General features: G+C 36.3%; 1 protein-coding gene, 1 non-coding gene and 1 pseudogene across 3 annotated transcripts; all 3 read right to left on the bottom strand.

Annotated features, from left to right (window-relative positions):
* Positions 1-6,226: 6,226 nt before the first annotated feature.
* TRNAI-UAU (transfer RNA isoleucine (anticodon UAU)) lies at positions 6,227-6,301 on the bottom strand. Its single transcript has one exon. It is a non-coding gene; the product is annotated as a tRNA-Ile (tRNA).
* Positions 6,302-7,871: 1,570 nt separating this feature from the next.
* LOC143634513 (small ribosomal subunit protein uS8-like) lies at positions 7,872-8,520 on the bottom strand (annotated as a pseudogene). The gene is made up of 3 exons (XR_013153870.1): positions 8,390-8,520; positions 8,152-8,312; positions 7,872-8,034 (listed from the first exon to the last, which is right to left on the bottom strand). The product of XR_013153870.1 is annotated as a small ribosomal subunit protein uS8-like (transcript).
* A 1,145-nt stretch (positions 8,521-9,665) lies between these two features.
* Positions 9,666-16,639, bottom strand: LOC143634499 (uncharacterized). The gene is made up of 12 exons (XM_077102561.1): positions 16,571-16,639; positions 15,268-15,579; positions 14,854-15,042; positions 12,403-12,428; positions 12,012-12,320; positions 11,707-11,902; positions 11,387-11,479; positions 11,207-11,298; positions 10,965-11,082; positions 10,804-10,889; positions 10,565-10,616; positions 9,666-10,494 (listed from the first exon to the last, which is right to left on the bottom strand). The coding sequence occupies exons 1-12, from the start codon at positions 16,637-16,639 to the stop codon at positions 9,991-9,993; spliced, it is 2,046 nt and encodes a 681-aa protein (XP_076958676.1). The 3' UTR covers positions 9,666-9,990.

The following is a 16,639-nucleotide window of genomic DNA, read 5'->3' on the forward strand; positions in this document are numbered from 1 at the left end:
TCTCGGGCCTGGGCGTATGACCAACAGTTGGTACCCTTTTTGTAATTTAATCAGAGTTACGGGTTTGTGCGGAAATATTAGCGTGGATTAAAATATTAATATTTACATAACAAAATACGGTAATTAAAAATACCTGTTATTGTTTTAAAAATGATTACTTGTTTATCAAACCACCATTTACATAATTAAAGTTTAACAAAAAGATCTGAACATCAGATCGCCTATTGAGGACTTCGATTCTTCAAGCATGTCTAATCTTCGTTACATGTAAAACAGTTTGAAAATACGTCAGCAACACATGCTGGTGAATAAGCTGATGCATAAAAATATTGTATTTACTTAATTACCCTCGAGACATAACTTAGATCTCAGCCCATCGTGGCTTAGGAATAATCAAGTTAAAACTTAAAACACAATTATAAACTTAAGTTCTACTCGAAATCGCTCAGCAAACACTTCAACATTCGAGATTACTTAGCTACCATCAGTATACACATGATTACCCTCTCTTGGACGTATCTTAGGTCCGGCCCATCATAGCGGAGGCATATAACCAGGTGTGGCGCGGTATGCTCACCGTCTAACCACATATGTAAGGATCCAAACAAACGTACACGACAGCCTGAGGGCCAGCGATTACTTTTTTATAATGTTTTAAAGATACGTAATCTCATGTAATCAATTTGTTTGACTCGATAATACAAGTTATTAAAGTTGGGGCGTATTCACTTTTTAAAGGATCAGCTTCACTTCACTGATCGGTCTTTCTTTAGCTATCTCGGACCTATAGTACGAGTATAACCTTTTGTTAATACCATATCTTAATCCGGCTTAAGACCTTTAGGCCCCGTTTGTTTTTTTTAGAGATTTAAGTCTGAATCTGAATACCACATCTGAATGTTAAGAGGTGGTTCAAATGTCTGAAATCTGAATCATTAAGAGGTGGAGGCTAGAGACGAACCTCTAGTCATCGGAGATGGAGCCTAGTCTCCGGGTTAGAAGTTAACGGAGGCCGGAGACAAACGCATGTTTTTTTTTGGTTAAGAGGTTTTCAGACCCACTAAAAGCTCTTACTGGTTCAGATGCTATTAAGACGCCGAACCTCTTAATGCCATAAAAAAAATAAACAGCCCCACGTCTGATTACGTCTGACCGAATCAGACGTTTTCCTCTATTCAGAGAAAAGAGGCAAAAACAAGCAGGGCCTTAGTCTCTTTTGTATAATCTTTACCTAGATTATATTTTCTTTTTAAACCTTTAGTTTAAAATATACTTTCTTTCTTTTACAAGTTTAAACCTTTAGTTTTACTTGTTTACTTTTCTTAAACACTACATTTCTTCTTCAAGAAGAAACGTATACTTTATTTATTTTAATACTATTTAAAATCTATTTAAATAATAAATCATACTTTATTCATAACAAAGAATTCTATTTATAACTTTCCTTTATATTTTCTTTACTTTATACTTTTGTTTATTTTCGAGATATTGACTATACCCTCACCTAGGGCTTAAGCCATTTTAATAGTATATTCGGGCATTATCCCTACCTTGGTTGACCTATTAAACCCTAGACTCTTAGAGCAGCACTTCAACGCCTTTACGTTTTCTTGAAAATCTTGATCAACTCTTGCACGCAAATCGAGGCACACCAATCTTCGTACTCCGTTCGCATGTACTTCAAGGCAGGGCGTCAGCGTGTCTTGTGGTGGCACGTTCTTCAAGATAATGTCGTCAGTGTAAGGCACATACTTCGGGGTATCGTCGGTTTAAAGCACGGATTACGAGGAGACTCGACACGTTTATCGAGGTAGTGATAGAGTGATATTTTTAGAGAGAGAAAGTGATAACTTGAGTTTTGTGATGAGTGAGAGGGCTGGTGACCTCCTTGTATAGGCTGATTCGGTAGGCTATCGCGATACGCGATGGTCTAAGGAGTAATCCGTCGCGTATCGCGACGTAGCTTTGATGACTCGCCACGTAGCCTTGCCACGTATGCCAGGTTGCAGACGCAGTGCCACGTGGGGACACATGGCGGGACACAGTGCCACGTGGCGGGACACGTGTCTGGTTGTCAGACCACGTCATCGCGATACGCGATGACGTTATGGTTTGGGCCGTCGCGTATCGTGATTGGCCAGAAAGTCAGATTTTTCATTTTGGTCCTTTAACTTTGAAACCTTGGTATTTTTTATTCGATATATTCACGATGTTACACAAATGATCAAAGGACACAAACGCTAGTTTGCTCAAGGCGTCAGCTTTCTTATTGAGCCCCCAAGAGATGTGTATGACCTCAAATTCTTTGAAACATTGTAAAAACTCTCTCGTCTGCTTAAGATATTCCACCATTTTGGGATCTTTGGCCTCGTAATCCCCCTTTACTTGGTTGGCAACCAGCAACAAATCTACATGAGCTTTGATACGCTGTGCCTATGAGCCCAAATAAATTAGTTAAAAGCCCACTTAACATTACACTTAAGCTTGGGTATATAAAGCCCAAATAACATTATTGTTAAACTAGCCCGCATTCCCGTGTCACCTAACTCGTTTAATCTCTAACTTTATTTCCTCCATCGACAAGTTAATCCAATAATACTAAAATAACCAACAGGATCCCCGGGGAATCTCCCTCATGATCTTTGATTCTTTGACCTAGTCTATTGCCCGCTGGTTTCTTCCCTCTTCCCTGACTTTGGCAGGGGGCTCGCTATTATCCACCGGGTTTTTCCTTTCCTCTTGGAGTACGTATGTTTCAAACCTTTCTCACGACCAGGTCAATAGCGACTTGTCCTCCGTTGACCCCGGCTCTTGTCTTGGTGTGTGTTAGATGCCATTGGGCTTGGGCTTACTTCATGGGCCTTTCGATCCCATCGCCGCTTAGTGGGTCATAAAAGCCCAATTCTAGTGTAGGCTCTTCAAAATCAATTGGCCTGGTACGCTATTACCAACAAGACTCCAATTTTATACTGAAATCACTTTAGTATTTTCAAATCCTAGCATAGTATGTCATGAAATTCTTAAAAACTTAAAATATGTGAATTCGTGGGAATTTTTTAATTGTGTATTTGCCCACCAATTTATTGTTTAATTAGCACTTCGAGGACACCAACACATGTATTTTCTTATTTATTTTTTTCTGGCAGTTTCAAAGTGGCCACTTAATGCTTGACTTCAAATACATTGACCAATGACCACTACATTAGATTTGTATTCTCCCGGAAGTTCTTCGGTTTTTCATTTTTTTTTAGAATTCTGCAATTTGCCTCCCTGGTTTATATCGGCGGGATATGGAATAACCACTAAAAACGAATTTGCACATTTTGTAACAATATGTTTGTTATAATGGTCACATGAGCCCCTGGTTGCGCATATTGAGCCCTTGTTATTTGTTGGCCGTTAGTTGACTGGTAGTTGACCGTTTGTGTCAAGGGCACTTTAATAATTCGATAATAATAATAATAATAATAATAATAATAATAATAATATCTGTTAATAAGAGTTTTCTCTAATAATAATAACAATAATCTATAATAATAATAACAATAAGAAGAAGAATTCCAGACGCTCCATATTATCAGCATCATCATCTCATAACCTCCAAACCCTCCGTCGTCACCGCCGCCGCTGTCCACCGGAAAATGAACTCCACCACCAAACCCAAACCCAAACATGAACAAACATAAACCAACATATTTATTATCCTCATCCAGATTTAAACCCCTAACCACATGAGTTTTATACAAGAATTAAAAAAACATAGATCTAAGGGATTAGAAGCTATGGAAATGGCAACGGGACGGATTATAAGCTACGGCGACGGCGACACGGCGGCGGTGACGGGTTGCGGGTGAAGATGATGGTGGTGGTGTTGAAGATGTAGATATGAGTAGTGGGTATGTTGATTTCCGGCAACATGTTCGTGATTTTTCGACTACGGTGGTGGTGGTGTGGCGACGGAATGGTGGTGACGGTGGCGGTGATGGGTTTCGGGTGAAGAAGATAAAGATGAATGATGAAGATATGAGTTTGTGTTTGAATGATGATGTTAATTTATGTGTTTGTATAAGATTTATGGGTTGGGGTTCTTAGACGGAGATGATGTTCTTGATGTTCTTGATTTTCTGGGTTTGTGTTTGTGTTAGGGTTTTTGATGTCTTGATTTTTTGGGTTTGTGTTCTTGATTTTCTGGGTTTGTGTTCTTGATGTATTTGAATGTTGATGATGAAGATGAAAATGAAGGGTATAATGGTCATTTAACAATTATTAACACTGCAGGGAGCATTCTGACCATTATAACAAACATATTGTTACATAATGCGCAAATTCTTTTTCAGTGGTCAATCTATCTCCCGCCGATATTACCCAAGGAGGCAAATTGGAATTTTCTCTTTTTTTTTTTTTGTTTAATATGACAAAACTATGTACCTTATTCTTTCCCCTATTATTCAACCTCACCCTTAAATTAAAAATACACATCATTCTCCTCATTCTTCATCATTCTCCGTTTTTTTATTATTTTTATTTCTATTCAATATAAGAGAGCGAGGCACGTGAATGAGGATGGTCATTTTTGGTCAAATCATGCATGTTTGGGGGGATGGGGGTGTTCCAGGAGTGTCACGTATGAGCCCACCTTCCATGTATGCGCCACGTCAGACCCTTCACTGATGTGAGGGGGTGTATACCGCCCAACCTTAGTAACCACAAACTTTACCAATTTTCAGCCTCGATTTATTTACAAAGCATAAAATTATAATGGAAACTTCACATAGTTGTGTACTCCATTAAATTTCAATAAGAAATTATATTCTTTTATTCTTCATAATATTACAATAGTGGCGTTTTGCATGAATTAATGGAGTCCATTTAAGGTGACATTAGCTCAGGTTTGAAATGACTGTTGTGGTAGAATCACAAGGTCTAATAGAAATTATAGGGTTCACATGAAACCAAAAAGTTTGTCACCTTAAGGATAATTTTTTGCCGCATATTTGCGTCATTATTTGACATTAATGTAAGGAAATGGAAATCTATCGGAGGTCTGGGTATCAAACTACGGAACCATCTGATTTACTTTAAGACACGTGATTTACCTCCCTCATGTTGGTCGGGGAACCAATCGACTGTGGACACTTGACGTACACCATTTTTTATTAGACCTTATTGTAACATGTCTAGCCAAGTACAACTTAATTAATGGTTGTGGTGACATTACATTTGGCATTGAACTTAATTCTACTCTCTTGGCTTTATTAAGCTAGATATCCCCAAAAATGATAGACATGTTGCATATGTTCATAAATCAAATGCAAAAATTTAAACTTGATGCTAAAGGAAGTGATGCATAAGGATAACTTTTTGGAGTATGTCCGAATATTCTTCACAACAAGGGAACTTTAAAAGCAATGACTAAAAGTGTATTCTTTTAAGCATGTGAATGGATTCATGATTTGTTATATCAATCTACAAATTTCTTATTCCTCTTGAGACTTGAACCACAAGAAAAGGAAATGATAAGATTGGATAGAGGAAGAAAGGAAAAGAAATTATATATTTAAAAGACATTCTCGAGTTAAAATAAAAGAAGAAAAAAGAAAATGTTAATTACATTCTTGAGTTAGATCGAAAGAAAAAGATGGGAAAAAGAATTGTAACTTTACAATTATGTCCTCATAGCAATATGGAATTAAAATTGAGATAGGATACATTAGTAATATTGTAATGAGTTATAAACTTTCCTTCACAATCATGTCATATTTGACAGGAAAGTTTTGAAGGAAAAAAGACATAAGTTTTCTTTCTTTTCACTTTCAATTCTTTTATTGAAAAAACTCAAGAATAAAAAAGAAAAATTTTCTTATCTTTTATTTTCCAATTTCATAAATTAAAAACTCAATAATGCATTGTTAATTCACGATTTTTCTTGTTAGTTTATTAGGTAAATTAAAAACTCAAGAATGCATTGTTAATCCACAATTTTTCTTGTTAGTTTATTCGGTAAATTAAAAACTCAAGAATGCATTGTTAATCCACGAATTTTCTTGTTAGTTTATTCGGGACATAATAAGTTAATAACTCCATTGCATTCGCCAACTCTTATGTGAAGACAAAAAACTTAATAAGATTGACTCTAAAACCCCTATAAATAAACATATATGGAATTAATAGTTAACATTTCATGTTATGTAAAATTAATTAACTAAAGATTTGGAAATTAACTTATTGGTCTCTGGCGGGGCCCGAACCCGCGACCTTCGGCTCATAAGACCAACGCTCTAACCAACTGAGCTACGAGACCAATGATATCTATAAAAATGTCCGTAATTTTATGAACCAACTTTAATAAATAACACTGAAATGAGTCGCTCAAATTTAAGGATACAATAAGGTTGAGGAACCAACTCCATAATTTTCAAGATAAAAGTATAGATAATTTCCTGAATAACATGATATGATTACACAACAATTATGTCATTTTTTTAACTATACACCTTTTCAGAAACACAAATCTATTACGATTTATGCCTTTACACATTGAATATATTATAACAGTATAATAAAAAGCAATATATTCTAAAGTTAATGCTCAAAGAATATGCCTCACATATGCTCTACCATTAACTCAAAAGCTCATTTTTTTATGTACAAACAATTCATGATCACTTTTAGACTCTTTTTATTCACATATTCTAGGTTTATGATTGTCACATACATGAAGCTCCAATGAAGTTCAACATAAGGGCCACCACCTGTGGTGGCAGCTCAAAGCAGAGGAAGGTGGTGGTGATGACGATGGAAGTGGTGGTGAAGTAGTGAAACTATTTTGAATAGTGGGCAACTACACAAGCTTTGGCAGGATACAAGAAAAGCTATTTTCTGTTTCTATTTAAAATAAGTTGAGAAATGTATTGGTATGAATATTTTGGTGTAAGTGGTGTGATCGAAACCTAATGTAACGGCTTTTAGAAGTTTGTCATGTATTGTTATACGATCATTTTTTTTGTATTGCATACAACTGTTGTTTTATATTGCACTTTTATGTAACACACTTGTCGCATACAAAACACGAAAGATAACAAAACAAAGCAGCTCTCGAAAATCATATAATTCGTTTCATCTAGTGAATTTACAATAAAATAAGTGTTTGAAATGTAGTAATACAACGATAAGTTGTTGATTTGGCGGGCTGTTATCAACAAAGTGCCAACAAGAGAAACATTAGCAAAACAGGTGTGCAGGTGTATATCATGCGCTAATTGCCGTGTGGTATTGGAGTCATTAAACCATTTGCTTGCGGATTGTAGTATGGCAAAAGAAACTTGGGTATTGATCTCCAAATGTTGTCATTTACCATTGATCTAATCATCTTCAATCACTGAATTGGTCCACATTAAGCTCAATGTCGGCTAGCAGAGTAACGCAGTATGTTAATGTCAAAAAAATGGGTTCCCAGGAATACACGAAATGAGAAAATTTAACAGCAAATTTCTCGTGCCTGGTACATTGCTAGCTCTTCCCAGATGTCATATATATTTGATTCTTGTCATTCAAAAAATAATCTAATCTAACAAAAAACTGCCAGATCTACTTGCTTTAAATATAGGGCATTTGCGTCTTATACTCTTATGTTTGTATGTTCTATGGTCATTTATTTGTAAATATGCAATTGCCCCTAGCACTGGGTGATATCTATCAACAAATCAGCAAAATATAACGAGTTATATGACTTTGAGAGATGCTCCGTCTCATTATCTTAATACAAAACGAAAAAAACATAACATCTTGAATTAAAAACACTCCGGGTAAAAAAACACATAATATACCATAATCTAGAATCCTAAACACGTAACGAAAACATATTGAATCAATACAAAACCATGATCGCCATTAGCATAAAAATAAACTGTTACCAAAAAAAATATCCCAAAAATCTCAGTAGAAGAAACCGAGCACTTTGCCACCAACATTCTTCCTCCTTGCTTCTTCGTGATCCATGATTCCAGCGGATGTTGTTAACACAATGTAACCAAACTGCAAATGTTCAATCAGTTATAAATGTACCTTGACACCAGCATCAAATGTTATCGTTATCGGTATCGTTGTTATTATTATTATTTTATAAATATTGTTTTTCTAAACATTACTAACCTGTCTTGAAGGAAGAAGCCTTGCGGTCCAAGGTTCAATTTCCTTGACGCCAACATCAAAACGAGGACTGATGATCCCACATTTGTTCAAACGTCCATTCGACTCGACCACAATCTTACCGGATCTGTGGTCATCAACATACTCAAACTCACCAATATAACCTGCAGAGTTGCGTTCAGAAACACATATTATTTAGCAGCTTGCTCTGAATGAGTGTCCAAATAGAGAATGATCATACCGTGCTTTTGCATAACCATAAGAAACTTGATGATAACTTTTGAAGATGGCCTAATCATGACTTGTCGTTTCAGCATTGTACATGCTCTTGAGAGCATCGTTTAGGACGCTAACTCTCCCCATGTTTACAAGTTCAAGATACTGCAAGAAAACAAACAAAAAAATATGCTCACACCAAAGAAACCGAACAACCCAAACACAAAACCAATAAACAAGCCCTGGTAAACCAAAACATGCATTTAATGCAAAAGCCTGATCACTTAATCATATTGCAATTATCTTAGCCACCACAACAATTGGTGTACTAATATAATAGATCATCAAAGTTTACAATCACCAGCCCATAAGCAGCAGCAGCCTAAATGAGTTTATTATTCACGGAATTGAAACACAATAATAGTAACAGAAATAATAATTCACCAAAGATTAGGGTTTACCTCGAAGCAACGGCGTTTGTGCTTGATAGTTGATGTGGGGCCTTAGGGTTTGGTTTGGTTTGGTTTGGTTTGGACTTTATAGGGCATGTCTATAGGGGTCAACTTACACGAACCCCTAAACTATATACTACGTATATGGGCCTTTCTTTCTTTTACCTTGTAGATATAATAAGGGTTATAAAATTTATTTTTAATCTACTCTACCATTTTAGTAAATTAAATCCCATTAATCGGATTTATTTGTTTTGTTTTTGGTGGATATGGGAGCTTGTTATTGAAAACCATACTGAGACTAATACATTGTTAACCAACAGGATCAGGTAAATTACAGCTTGCGTTGGATGTCTCTTATTTTAATTGGATTTATTTGTTTTTCATTTTGTAGATGGGATTGGTGAATTCTTGTCTTGATCACATGTTCCACGGTTTCAAATTGGGCATCTTCAAAGCTCGAGTGGACTTTGTAGTTCTTTAATGAAAAATTTGATTCACAAGGACGGTTGTACAAATTGTTATGAAAGTTGTATGGTTAGGAACTTGTGAGGCTAGGGATTACTATAATAAGATATTCATATTGTAAATTGTTATATACGTGCTACTCTTTGCAAACTTCTTATTACAAAGTTTTAGTTCATTTTATCAATTAACATAAGATAACCCATAAAACTTCTAAAATATGTCATGTGGTGGAATATTTACACGCCGACCATTTTGAAACACTTGAAACAGTATTCACAAGCCAATACCGTGGACATATCAGCTTTAGACATATGTTTGGACGTTTCCAGAGAATAAGAATCACCTACCATTTGAATATGGATGAACGCTTCAGCCAGTTAGTTACAAGGGAGAGTAGTCATAGACGGGATTAAATGTGCCATTTAGGGTTTGTGATTTCAGTGTTAAAGCGACTATGTGAAACATTTAGGAACTTTGGTTAGTAAGATAAAATTTTCAAACCAATATCAATTTTTGGTATGTTTTATGCATAGAAATGAAACAAAATGCATAATACCTCTCAAATCATTTTGCAAAATAACCAACACAAACATTATTACTAACTAATTATAATTAACATTCTGTTCATTCATCAAAAAGTATACAAAGCGATTCTACCAAACAAAACATCAAAAGTTTTGATCTATCTATTTCCCAATCTGAGACCTCAAACGCCATTCAAAAGGCCATGAACTGCATCAGAGATAAGAGAAGCTAAACTCTCATCTCCAGTGCTGATAACAGTACTTGTTTCTTTCACTTGTATCAAAGCCTTATTAGGCTCAAATACATGCAACAACACGCATTCATCTTCAGCTTTGACTTCTTCCATTGACCCTTTTACCCCAATCTTCTCCAGTGCCAAAACCAGATTTTGCAAATCAACCTTACCCCAATGCACCAAAGGCGTCATTCTTAAAGACATTGCCAGTTTTTCGTCAACTAAATAGTGTTTCCCTTGATCCACAAAGAGTTTGCCTTTTAACCTTGAAACGGTCAACTCTTCAGATTTCAACCTCGATAAAGTCAACTGTGAAGCCAAGGCTGTTGCAATATTTAGTTCTACAAGATTCTTAGTGCTTGGCACACGAACTGTTTCGTCTTCAGTGAAAAATAGACACGATAATGACTCGTTCAAAGAATTGAAGTATGGTTTTGTGCAATCTGGAAGCTGTTAACAAAGCAGATGTTAGAAAGTTTGCAATTACAATGAAAAATCTAAATTTGCTAAATAATGTTACCAATATCAGTTTTGGCCGAAGCATTTTAAGCAATTGCGGAACCTTCTCCAACCTACAAGGCAAAGAGTGATAACCTATAACAATAATTTCTTTGCTAAAAAACTAGAAATGCTATCTGTTTCTTTTGGTCTTAAGTGTGTACATAAAATAATAATAATAATAATAATAATAATAATAATAATATAAAAATGTGTTTTAATTAGAAGAAAATGCAAACGGAAAACTGACATATGACTTACTTTATACTAGAAACGAAAGAACACTCCAAAACCTTCATTGCTATAGGCTTAAAAGGCGAGAGTGCAAAATCAGTGTCAACTCCTTCCTGGGCATAGTTAAATATTACCCTCCCACACAGGTGGTATGCTATATATTCAAAAGTTAAAGAGATGAATAATACCTCGACAACTAAAAGTGCGTTCGGATCAGCATGCCAACGTTGAAGTAAATGTACAACAGGTCCAACCCTCAAGCTCCAATGAGAACAGAATACTATGCATGGCTCTTGCCACACCATTCTGTGTACAAAAAATGAAACTAGAAATTAAAATAAGCATAAGCATGGTAAATAATCTCCAACGAAATCAAGCAATATACGAGTACATGATTATTGAAATTCCAGAAGTACATAACGTATCTTACAGTAATTGATGTGAATGAAGTGTCGGAAATACATGGATCTTCTTCTCTTTTATGAGCTCTTCATGACCAAAAACAGGCTTCCCGGAGTACAGCTGTAAAATCCAGAGAAACAATAATAACACATAAAATAATCATATGCCTTTAGTTTGAACTTTGAACATATATAATGAGCACTAGTACCTTCTCTTGCCTATCTTTGCATAACCATTCTGGTAAAATATTAGTGTACGCCAGCAACTCCTCTGCCACACTCGAGATGATAAATATCGGAACCTACAAAAATAAAAAATTCCAATATTTTATATTCTTATAAAAACAAACTCTATTTGTAATAACTTATATATAATCCATATTGTTAGATACAGCATCCTTGACATTATACACATATAATGCCTTAATTTATTTATAAAAACAGAATGACAGCAATAAAAATCCAAATCTTTAAGAAAAAAAAATACTATATGCAGAGAACAATAATTAAAACAAATGAAATAAAACACCTTGATGTCAGATGACTTAATGTGTGAATCAAACAACTCCAGAAGCTGCAACATGATGCCAAGCCTTCCAATGGGAATTAGAACAGAGCCACCAGCTTTCACAGAGTCCATACAACATGAGCATATGAAGTTTAATTTCTCCATTTCTTCTGAACTCTCATCAAAACCAAGTGACTCCCATGTACATGCATTCTCACTGCACAAGTTTATTCCCAGTTAATATCAAAACCTTTCCTAATATTCAAAGGAAATCTTAAAATAAATTGATAGTAATAGCATAGTAATTTATATAGAAGAGCCATTACCTCTTCGTTGAGTCATTAACGGGGGAAATAGATGACCAATTATTCTCATTCCATGAAGCAAAATCAGAAAATATAAGTACGTCACTTCCTTGGAGAGCATAGAATTCAAAATCCATTGCAGTTCCAGATGAAAATACAGAGCTCGAAATATACGAAATATTCCTTTTTGGACCTTTAAGACTCCAATTGCATGAACCTATTTCTAAACCAGAGCTCAAAGCCTTAACCATCAAAGTGCCATTATAGCAAGCTTCTTCTGCATATCTAAGACACTCAACTTTCTGCAAACAGTCCTTCACATCAGCTGCACTGAGAAGAATCTTATATTATTCCTTGTACATAAATATATATAAATAATCTTCAATCTAGAACTTGATGATGCAACTGTTACCTGTACAATGGCAACCAACTACCAAGCTGTTGGGTTATGAAGGCCTTTGGGCCGGTTTTATTAGGAGGCCCGGTTTTGGCTCCTAATTATGTTTAACCCTAATCTTGTTTATTATATATATCCCATCATGTAATTGTAATCTTTGTTCTGAGCTAATAAGAAAACCTAGTTGCAGCCCGTGGACGTAGGTCCCCTCGCGGGGACCGAACCACGTTAAATTCTTGTGTCGTTTATATTTTCGTTTATGCGTGTTTATCGTTGTGCATGTGTGTGCTGTTTCGCTTCCGCGCGCCGCTTTGTTCCTAACAAGTGGTATCAGAGCTTTGGCTTGTTGGACACACGGTTCGTTGCACTGGTAACGATTTCGCAGAAGGTTTTGGTTCGAATCTGTTTTTTGGTGATTAGGGTTGGGTAGGTCCGTCACCGTGAATAACTCTTGGAGATCGCAGGGTTAATTTCTGGTTCGTGTTCATCAGTGATCGACAGTCAAGATTGGTGGCTGTCAGGCTGAGTTAGGGTTTGACTATTTATTATCAACCGTAAATTAGGGAACCGGGTTTTGTGAAGACCATTTAGGTTCGGGTTCAGATTTGTTTGCAAGAGATTAGTCTGAGGTAACTTTATATAGTTTATTTACAGTTAGTTGATTTATCGGTTATTGCAAGAGCAAATCGGTTTATTTGGCAGTGTTCTGTTGAACAATCGTCAAGTTTAGGCCCGTGCCCTTGTTGTGTCTGTTCACTGTTTTCGATTTGTTCTCGTTTGTTATTGTTATAACTGAAGACGAGGTGGTTATGATCGGAATGTTGACGGTTATGGATTTTGGTTGATTGGTTTGTCATGTGAACTTGGATATAGTACTGGTGATGGATAAACTTGGAGAAAATGGAACCAGCGGGTGTGCTGGTGACGGCATAAGTGAAAAAAAAAATGAGGTTAGTGGCAAGTCATGTAAACTATTGCTCGTTTGGATGATCTTTCGGTTAGGGTTTGAGTTAACTGATCATGTGTACGGTCATAGAACCTTTGGTACCGCTTGATTTCATGAAAGTTCTACTGTTGTTATAGCTGTTTGCCTGTTAGCTGGTTCGAAACTGTGATTATTACTTCTTGTTCGTTTGGAATTGTGAAGTTATATCTTGTTTGGTGGTGATCAGTGGTACACCATTTGAGAGGTTCATAATCTCGTGTTGGGTAAAGTTATTTGCCGGGATAGTACGAGTGGGGTTCATCTCATGGAGTGTTGGTGTGGCATGGGTTGGGATAACAGAAACAGTGGGGGCTGGGCATAGTCGACTTGGTAGGTTGCGTAGAGGTGAGACATTTTAAGGGTCGATGTCGAAAGGTTTGGAATTCTGCTTTTGAGAATGTATCTGAGGTTGATACATTGGGACTCAGTGAAGGCGGTGACGACTCTTGGGTTCAAGATTATGGTATGCTTTATTTGTTACTCACTTCAATGAAGCATTGTTGAATCTTTTAATTAAAGACTTTTGGAAGATACGAGTTTTTTTTGTATCGTCGGAAGAAGTGAACCAACTTCCGAGTTATAAGGTCCTGGCTCGCTGAATCGGGTAGAGCTAAGGGGTTTCAGTTTGCAGACATGAAGCCTGGAGCCACAGTGATGTTAGTTTGAGCGTATTCGGAGGTCTGAACATGTTCGGGGTTTTGGCAACAGTGGGAGCACGCGGTGTGTTCTAGGTTCGTTTCCAAAGGGACGTTGGGTTCGGAGGACCAGGAATCCGAATGTGAAAATCTCTCCTGGTATAGTCTGCTGATTTGGAGAGTGTTTATCCTCTGGAAGTCTTTGAAGCCGGTTGTGTGAGTAAGTGAGAGTCGGTTAAGATTGAGGATGAGTCATTGGCGAGTTTTGTCATGGCTGGGTCTGGGATGACCGGATTGGAGTTCTCGGGAGCTTCAATAGGCCTTTCAGGTAACTGATGAGAAGGGCGGATGCAACCAGGGTGTGGATTGGTAGAAATCTTAGTTTGTTCCTAGAGAACTGGAGGCTTGGAGAACTTCTTTTGTTGAAGTTTTAGCTTGTTCTTGGAACTGGAGGCTTGGTAGATTTCTATTACTGAAGATTACTAGAGTTACTGGATGAATGAGATTGTTATATTTACTTGGATGGCAGGCTGGAATTTATCGCAAGGCCTTCAAGTGGGAGATTGTTGGGTTATGAAGGCCTTTGGGCCGGTTTTATTAGGAGGCCCGGTTTTGGCTCCTAATTATGTTTAACCCTAATCTTGTTTATTATATATATCCCATCATGTAATTGTAATCTTTGTTCTGAGCTAATAAGAAAACCTAGTTGCAGCCCGTGGACGTAGGTCCCCTCGCGGGGACCGAACCACGTTAAATTCTTGTGTCGTTTATATTTTCGTTTATGCGTGTTTATCGTTGTGCATGTGTGTGCTGTTTCGCTTCCGCGCGCCGCTTTGTTCCTAACACAAGCTCCGTCCCATCTTTACCAAGAACTACATCTTTCAGTGCAAGTGGAAGAGCTTCAATCTCTTCCCACTTGAACTGAAATAAATTAGTCTCATTGGGTCCATAAAAATGCTTAAATTCCTTATGCATTGCAATAAGATCTTCCATCAAAAGCAGACCGAGCCTTGCAGTCACCTCGGTTGCATATATCTAGTTATAATTTAAAACAAAAACAAAAAAAACAACAAAAAAACATTAACTTTACAAGAAATAATAGCAAATGTTTTCAGAGGTGGTAATTTCAACCCATTTACTTGAAATGAGCCAATCCCTCACATGGTATTTAAACGCATAGCCCTAACAAAAACAGGTCAAACTGATCACCCATTTTGACCCATTACCGTATTCTTGAAATAAGAAATCATTTTTAAATACCTTTGCCAAAAAACCTTTAGTGCGAGTAAGAAATGGCAACCCCATCATCCCCATTGGGCTAGATATCAGTACAACATCAATCAGGGAAGCATTCCATAAGTGCAACTTTTCAACAGTTTTATAGTAGGGCTCTGCAGATATTAAATTGTTCTTGTCAAGCAGCTTCTTGGTTTCATATAGAGCAGTAGATATTGGTGAAAAGATTGTTAGCGCAGATAGATCAAGAGGGCAATCAAGTAATATATGGAAGCCACATAACTTGACAATGTGGCATGGTGGAAGATTGTAACCACCAGTTTGTTTCAAACTCGTCTGCACATAAATAAAAACAGAAGACAGATATATTGAGATGAAGATTTGAACATATATGCACTCACACACACAAAATGCATGTGTGCAAGTATCTACATTTGATAATAATCATAAACACAAGCAAACTCATGAGTGGAGAGAGAAGTAACGTACAAACTTCATAGGATTAGATATCTATGAATCAACTGGGATACTGCTACAAGTTGCTGCTAATGACCAGTTTATTATAAAACCAATCAACCATGTAGCATAATTTTCCTGCAAATACAAAACTGGTTAGTAAAAGGTAGCAAACAAGTGTTGGGATTATTATTATTATTATTATTATTATTATTATACTACGTTCAATAATTGACAAGTTTTGAATCTAATTTACATAATAGTATTATGAAATATTATAAAGCATTTATATATATAACCGATTAATGTTACTTAGAGCATTCACATTAGCTTCATATTTTGTTGATTTACAAAACACACCCCACATCTCATTCTCTCTCTCTCTCTCTTTTATTATATAAATTTATCTCTTCTTATTTTATTATGTCTTTCTCTTTATTCAATTGCAAATTTAACTGCTAACTATTTTGTATTATTATCTCTTTTTTTCCTTTCAATATATATTTTTAACAAAAGTGAGACTTCAATCATATGAAGCATTCCAAATATGGTTTTTAAGTCCGTATCTATGATCATATTGTTGAAGATGATTCACATGAGGAGTACAACACATGCATGGGATTCCATCTAGTAGGTTGTTATGACTGGATTAGTAGGTTTAGTCAGTCTTTGTTTGTTACAGTTTTATAGTTTGTTTACATTATATTCCAGGGCTACAAATGCCCCTTTGTTTCTTTGTTTATGTACACTGAAATTATTGTTTTCAATATGAATGAGAGTGAATCCCCTTTGATACAATTGTGTTATCTTATCAATTGTGCTCTTGATTACCAACATTGTGGTATCAGAGCACAGGAGTGAGCGAACATACCTTCTTCCTTGATCTTTTATGAGTGCCTTCTATTTCAAGCAGGAGTGAACCAGCCAATAACTCGCACAT

Source organism: Bidens hawaiensis, unplaced genomic scaffold (assembly GCF_021521415.1).
Source record: "Bidens hawaiensis isolate Kalapana, Puna unplaced genomic scaffold, B.hawaiensis_p1.1 tig00007072_1, whole genome shotgun sequence".
Classification (NCBI taxonomy): domain Eukaryota; kingdom Viridiplantae; phylum Streptophyta; class Magnoliopsida; order Asterales; family Asteraceae; genus Bidens; species Bidens hawaiensis.

What these genes read in the sequence shown, in the direction of transcription:
- LOC143634499 (XM_077102561.1), bottom strand. Translation starts at nt 16,639, where the DNA reads ATGTGCGAGTTATTGGCTGGTTCACTCCTGCTTGAAATAGAAGGCACT. An exon ending in GTAAAGATGGGACGGAGCTT is followed by an intron (nt 12,429 to 14,853) that starts GTGTTAGGAACA and finishes ATAACCCAACAG; the next exon opens with CTTGGTAGTTGGTTGCCATT. An exon ending in AGTTGGTTGCCATTGTACAG is followed by an intron (nt 12,321 to 12,402) that starts GTAACAGTTGCA and finishes GATTCTTCTCAG; the next exon opens with TGCAGCTGATGTGAAGGACT.